The following is a 6,959-nucleotide window of genomic DNA, read 5'->3' as shown; positions in this document are numbered from 1 at the left end:
TTGTATACGCATCAAAATTAAATTTATATTTTTTCGTGATAATTATGCATAAACATAATATGCTGGCGTAATTTTGATATCTGTGATGGCCAGTTGAAAATCACGTGGTACGTGGGTGGCACAGTAGTAGGAAGTTAAGTAACCGTGCCTGCTCATTTCCGTGGAAACCGTAAAGACATGTTTTCTTTTCCACCATTAACTGCACTCTTCACTCTTCACTCTTCACTTCATGCCTCTCTCTCTTTTTTCTCTGACTTCACTCACTCACTCTACTATCTCTCCATTTTACAGTCACAGAAAAAATAAAATAAAAAATAAAAAATAGAGAAAGCGACTTCACTCGCTATTGGATTTGAAAACCGCTCCTCTCTCTCTCTCTCTCTCTCTCTCTTGCAATCTTTCTTCTTCACCTCCTTTTTTTTTTCAACAATAATAAAAATAATTATACAATTAAGATTTAAAAAAAAGAAATATAAAAATAAATTAGATAAATCGACGAGCAACAACTACAGTTTGAGTGTTACGGATCTTGATGCTGTAATAGTAGTGTGTGTTTGTGGTGGATCTTCTGATCGTGATCCTCTGCTTCTTCTTCTTCTTCACCATTTCTAATTCTGCGCTTTTCTTTCTCTTAGATCTCTCTCTCTCTACTATCAATCTATCAATGGTGTTCTCTATCCAATCTTTCATGGCATTTTGACTATCCTTTTTACCAGGTAAACCTATCATGACTCTTGTTGAATTTCACTCGCTTACTGTCAGAAACTGATCGAATGTTCTTTTTTTCTTTTAATTTTGAAAACCGTCAACTTAAGTGAGATTAGGATTTTTGTGCCGATTTGTTTTGTTATTATTATGACTAAGATTATGATTATGATGGTGATGATGACGATGACGAATATGCGGTCACAAAAATGGGGATTGGGGTTATTATTTGATTGATTATTTTGTTTTTTTGTTTGTTTGTGTATTTAGGCATTGGATTTATTTGCAGTTGTAGTCATCAATCGTGTATTGTTCATGTTTGGCTTAGTAGTAACAAGTGCCTTTTCTAATTGGTTGATGAAGCAAATGCAGCATAAGTGTGTCAATTTGGATGTTTCAATTTCAATTGTATCAGCACTTTCAATTATTTGAGGCCTGGTTTTGTTTCACCTATTCTGATAGGAATGAATTTTCACTCTTCCGAACTTTTCTTTGTGCATTAGGTAAACAAGAGAGCATTACTTATGAGACTATACAAACAAAATATTAGACATTATTGATGAATCTCCACCCCATGGAAATGAATTGTTTGTATATATTTTTCAGTGATAAATGATTTTGAATTTGTACGTTTCTCACTTGGGAAAAAAATAAAAAATACAACACTTTTGAATTATGATGACTGTGTTGCTTTATTCAATTTGACTGGTAAGTAACTTTTGAAACAACCTTACAGGTCTTCTATTTTATCATCTCAGTCCTAGTTCCTTCGAGTGGGTAAGTGGACATTTCAGAGTATACCCTTTATTTAAATTTGCAATGTGGATAAGGAAAAGGAAGAACTTTTGTGAGAAAATAACACTGGCATTAGTGATGATAAATTTGTTTACTATATAACATTCTTGTATCTCTAAGCGGCTATTCATTGTTTTCGTGAAAATTGTAGCTTGGTGCGAGTGATGGATCCAAATAACCTTTCACCTGATGATGGGGTAGAAAAGGTCCACCAAAATGGTGCTTTTGAGGAACCTGAAAAACAAGAGAATGGCATCGCTTTGAATGATGTAGACCACAGTGTCACCCAAAATACAGAAGCTGCGTCTCCAACTGAAAATTCCAACCAGCATGATAGCATTACAACTGATGACTCATCTACGAGAGAAAATGAAGAATCTAATGACTACATGAGAGGAAATAATGTTACCAATTCAAAGGTGAGAACTGAGAAGTTTTTGTTTTACTGGAGTTGGTTTCATTAGTTAGCTATATTATTCAGATCTCATGTGTGTGCTCAATTCTAGGAAGAGGAATCGAAAGCCAAAGACCAAACACAGCAATCAAAAGCACGGAAGGCTCCTGTGAAGAATAACAATACCAAAGCACCAAGTTCCAGAGGTGTACATTCTAGTTCGGTGAGAAGGGGAAAAGATGGAAAAGCTGAAGAGACCACATCTGCTGTTTCAAATGGTGCTTCAGCTCGTCCACGACAGCCTGCTAAAACCAGGTCATTTAATGATCGGCAGAATCAATCGTCCAAGGTAAACACTGGTTAAATTTGTTTGCTTTCCAAAATGTTTACTTGGGAACTCAGATAACCATTCATGCTTTACATACCTTCTTTCTTTTTTCCTTTTCTATTCTGTCTATTTAAATGCATCACTGATGATTTTGTGTTTTGTTTATCTCAGCACTCTTCAAAATCCGAAGCAGCATCTTCTGAGATACCAACGTCCGTAATGTTTTCATTTATTTGTGAATGTTTCATCATATGAAACTTACATAGAATTGATTATTGTAATTAGCTGACTGGTGGACTATAATATACTGGATACAGGGAGAATACAAAAACAAAATCAGTGAAAAAGGGACCCTCTGAGAAAGCTCACGGAGAAACAGAATCTTCAGTGTATCCTTTTAAAAAGTGGGTTTATATATTATTGTTCCGCATAAGTGAAAAGAGGAATGTGATGCTGTGTTATCGTGGTTTATCTTTAATCTATTCTGAAATAGCGGTGCAGAAGATGACAAACCACGTAGGGTGGGGACACTTCCGAACTATGGATTCAGTTTCAAGTGTGGTGAGCGAGCTGAGAGAAGAAAAGAGGTAAATATATGTTAGCACTTACTTTGGATTTTTTTTTTTACTATTATTATTTTCCCAAATAAGGTTGTAGCCTTGTAGCTAATAAACAAACTGGTTTTTTGGAGGGCAGTTTTACACCAAACTTGAGGAAAAGATTCATCAAAAGGAGGTGGAGAAGAGTAACATGCAAGCAAAATCCAAGGTGAGAATATTTGACATCTGACATTAAAACTAGATTGTGGAGTTTGCCATTTAATCATGCCAATCTTTAACTTCTTTGTAGGAGACTCAAGAAGCCGAGATTAAGATGCTTAGGAAGAGTCTAACATTTAAAGCAACTCCAATGCCAAGTTTCTACCAGGAGCCTCCTCCTCCTAAGGTGGAGCTCAAGAAGGTAATCTCTCTCTCTCTCTCTCTCTTGAATGTGTATGGTCCTCTGCATGATTCATGCTTCTGCAGTAGGCACTAATTAGTTACAGAAGATTTTTTGTTCATCTGAAGCTATATTTTATGTATGTATTCTATATCTGTGCTGCTATGTGAATGAAAGGGTGCACGGAACCAAGCTATTTTGCTGATGGAAGCTTTCTTCCTACTGTATCCACTTCTAGACATCATTGTCTGTCACTTTGTTGTATAAGTTTCTCTGATGTTCTTAAGTATCCTGTGATCACAAAATGGTTGATAGGTGAAATAAAAGGTTAGCTATTTATGTCATATGTATGAGAGTTGAGATGCATACTTCTTATATTGATGTTCATTATGTTGTCAATTTCATTTGGCAGATCTCAAAGCATTCTCAAAACTAAACTAGAATTACCAATTCAGATATTACTCTTCATATCAGTTAACTGCTTTCTTCAATATCCATGGGGAACCTCTAGATTTGGATCGTGATACAGTATGCTGTGACACTGCCATTCAATGAAATGATTCTGTTTTTAATAATTTTTGTTTAATATAGTGGGTGGCTGGGTCACAGTGTCACACTTTAGGTTGATGTAGCTACATAATTAGATTTATTTCTAAAACTTTTATATATTGGCAAAATGCATTCAAATTAAATCCTTGGGTGAATTATCTGATTGAGTGCAACTATATACTTTTAAATTCTTCTGGATCATTGATATTCTCTTTTATTCTTGTTGTGTAATGTGTTGTCTTATCAATCAGAAAATTTAATATTATAATAATTTGGACATTACTGACGTAGATACCAACTACAAGAGCAAAATCCCCCAAGCTTGGTCGGAAAAAGGGCTCAATAAATCCAGACTCAGATGGAAATACTAGCAGCAGTTCTCAACAGGGTCGGTTAAGTCTGGACGAGAAGGCATCTCAGGGTAAATTGACTAAAGAAACTGTTCCAGTTGAGCAAAAGAAACCGCCAAGGAAATCTCTTCCTACTCGACTAGCTTCTGAAAGGATACGACCTTCCAATTCAACAGCTGCAACAACTAAATCTAAGGTGGTGAAGGGCGATAAGACCTTGCCTAGTGCAACAAAAAAAGATACCAACTCATCTAGTGCTACTGCCGGAGAGGAGAAAGTTAAGGTGGCTACAAAAAATGAAGAGAATACTACTTCAATCAGTGGGAACATTGAAGCTCTACCTCCTAGGGCAGTCCCTTCTGACGATCCAGATGAAGCAGAACTTCAGGTAAATGGTGATATAGAAGTTGAAGAGAACCCTCAGCTCATGCAAAAACCGATCACAGCTGAGCATTAAGCAAAACAGCATATTACATGAGAAATGGATAGATTCATCTGGTGAATATCATAAAAAGCATATAAACAAAGATTAATTGACAATGGAGGCTTGCAGATTTGCATTATGGTTTGTGTTGTCATTTTGTCCAAGCAGCACTTTTTTTTCTGTGTTTACTCTCTCAAGCTTGCTGGTTTGGTCCTTATGAAATTCTCCTTTCTTGCTTGCAGCAATGTATGTAGCTATTTTGTCAGGTTATAAATTGTAGTTGATCTTAATTTTGGGTATGCAGCACTTGTTCTGTTCAGTTGATATAGTTTGATGAAAACAAATTGGAGAAAAAGTTTGGCAGCTGATGATGGTACAAGTGAATTTTGTTCAGGGCTTGCTTTGTTAAAACAACTGACATTGTCAAAATGTACAAGATGTTTGTTTTTGTGGTCACCTTATGCTAAATTATACGGATCAAATCTCTCTATTGGCACTATTAGGTAAGATGATCGTCTTCATAAAAAGATGACATTGTGAACCGTTAGATGATTCAGTCAAACATATTAAACCATCTAATAATTTACAATGCCATTTTCATGTAAAGATAGGAATATCCACCAAATTTCTTTATATGTAAACGTATAGTTTATCTATGAAAATTGGAATGGATTTCCAGGGTTATTGTTACTAGTTTTAGTGGTGTAATTAAACTATTTTTATAAATGAACTTAAATTACTTGTTACAAATTCTGCAAATTGTGATTGTGATGATTGTGGGTTTTGTTGGTATGGTGGAGTTTTTAAGCCTTCACTCTATTCTCATTTTATTGAAATGCTTATGCTCGTAATTTGAATCTTAAAATTGTAAGAGAAGCACATTTGAGTAACCTCGAGTTTTACTTTCTAAACTTACATAAAATGCGGTGATGAGTTAAGCAGCATAGAATTAATAACTTCTATTTTATGAACTATTGTTTGTAAACAGAGTGCCATTTTGTGTATTTTAGAGGAGTCAAATCCACAAACTCCAATACTCCGTTCAGTCCGTTGATATATTAGGACACAGAGTCTTTTAATCTCTTTTAAGTCTTAACCAAAAACGATGACATGTCAGATTACATGCTGAGCTATGAGAAATAAAAAGGGATCTAATTGTCTCTATAGAAACAGTTAGATCTCTATTCATTTCTGATTATTCACGTTGACACATAAAGACCAACTTAACAAATATGATGTGACAACTCATGTATGTAACCAAATACGTCATCGTTTTTTCGGTAGGACTTAATAGAAAAATACCTACAGGGACTATATTATGTCACAGAAATAGAAAATAAAAGTCAAAGTAAAACATTTTTATTTTAAAAGATCGCATTATCATTTTAAAAAAATAGACAAAAATCGAATTGGTAATTCACTATTTCTATATTACAATATTAGCACACAAAATATAGTTTCATGTCTTCTTTTCCAATGACCTTGTAAAATAAATGTCGTCTCATCGAGAGTTTATAAAAATAAAAAGCAACTTAATAAATCCATCAACACCAAAATCCTCTAATGAGTAACCAAAGAGTTATAGCTCAAATGGCATAGTCTTTCCTTACTCAATTAAGAGGTTGCGGGTTCGAATCTTATAATATAGCAAAAGAATCAAGTCATTCCTTAGAAATTTGGGCCTAATAAAATAACTCTCCAAGAGCCCAAATAGTGGATGGCCAATTGGCCATTGCCCATTGGTTAATTAATCATTCATAAAGATGGATTCTAGGTCCGTTGATTAAAAACGAAAGATGGATCCTAGGTCCGTTGACCAAAAAGAAGATTGATAATGCTGATATTAAAAGTGAATCAAAATATATAATACCAAAAAACAAAGTTAATCAAATTGCCCACGTCCAAAAACTAAATTGAATCAAATTGCCAATAAACTGCTCAAATGACACATGTCCCCTTCTCCAAATGAGAGGTCTTAACTTTTGAGCCTCTCAAAAAAAAAAAAAAAATCAAATTAGGTCGAATAAGAGTTAGGCTAAAAAAAAGTGAATTCAGTTTACCACTTGGCTTATTAATAATTTTGTCCAATTGGCTAACTCACTTAAAATTTAGAGAAAATGACAAATAAATCCCTAACCTTTTATTCTGCGGATATTTTCGTCCATAACCATTGAAAAATACTATTAAGTTCCTGACCTTCATAAAATTTGGACGGATCAGTCCCTCCGTCCAAATGCCTCTGTCAGAGACTGATCCATCCAAATTTTGTGAAGGTCAGGGACTTAAAAATATTTTTTAATAGTTAAAAACAAAAATGTCCGCCAAGCAAAAGTTCAGAGACTTTTTTATCATTTTCTCTAAAATTTATGAGTTGGTTTAAAATCACCAGCGCTTTTTAATAATATGCGCATCATTGTATAAATTATAATTTACATATTACTTTTATTAAAAAAAATTTGTCAACTCTCCGAATGA

General features: G+C 34.3%; 1 protein-coding gene and 1 pseudogene across 2 annotated transcripts; one reads left to right on the top strand and one right to left on the bottom strand.

The window, feature by feature from the left end:
* The window catches only part of LOC110263856, a 9,222-nt pseudogene extending 8,493 nt beyond the window's left edge, over positions 1-729 (bottom strand).
* LOC107605359 (protein WVD2-like 5) lies at positions 409-4,952 on the top strand. 2 transcript variants are annotated; one of them, XM_016307221.2, is made up of 10 exons: positions 412-716; positions 1,442-1,482; positions 1,652-1,919; positions 2,007-2,243; positions 2,394-2,434; positions 2,540-2,611; positions 2,716-2,809; positions 2,919-2,990; positions 3,072-3,182; positions 4,002-4,952. In XM_016307221.2, the coding sequence occupies exons 3-10, from the start codon at positions 1,665-1,667 to the stop codon at positions 4,515-4,517; spliced, it is 1,398 nt and encodes a 465-aa protein (XP_016162707.1). In that variant the 5' UTR covers positions 412-716; positions 1,442-1,482; positions 1,652-1,664; the 3' UTR covers positions 4,518-4,952. The 2 variants fall into 2 exon arrangements, with proteins under 2 accessions (XP_016162708.1, XP_016162707.1); XM_016307222.2 differs by lacking the exon at positions 1,442-1,482 and having other exon boundaries at positions 409-716.

The sequence above is a fragment of the Arachis ipaensis genome, chromosome B06, assembly GCF_000816755.2.
Source record: "Arachis ipaensis cultivar K30076 chromosome B06, Araip1.1, whole genome shotgun sequence".
NCBI classification, from domain to species: Eukaryota; Viridiplantae; Streptophyta; class Magnoliopsida; order Fabales; family Fabaceae; genus Arachis; species Arachis ipaensis.
This window is presented reverse-complemented; position numbering and strand designations above follow the sequence as displayed.

Bases quoted from the DNA above. Each gene is read 5' to 3' on its own strand.
- LOC107605359 (XM_016307222.2), top strand. From the start codon at position 1,665: ATGGATCCAAATAACCTTTCACCTGATGATGGGGTAGAAAAGGTCCAC. The intron at 1,920-2,006 runs GTGAGAACTGAG...GCTCAATTCTAG, and splicing joins ATAATGTTACCAATTCAAAG to GAAGAGGAATCGAAAGCCAA. The intron at 2,810-2,918 runs GTAAATATATGT...TTTGGAGGGCAG, and splicing joins GAGCTGAGAGAAGAAAAGAG to TTTTACACCAAACTTGAGGA.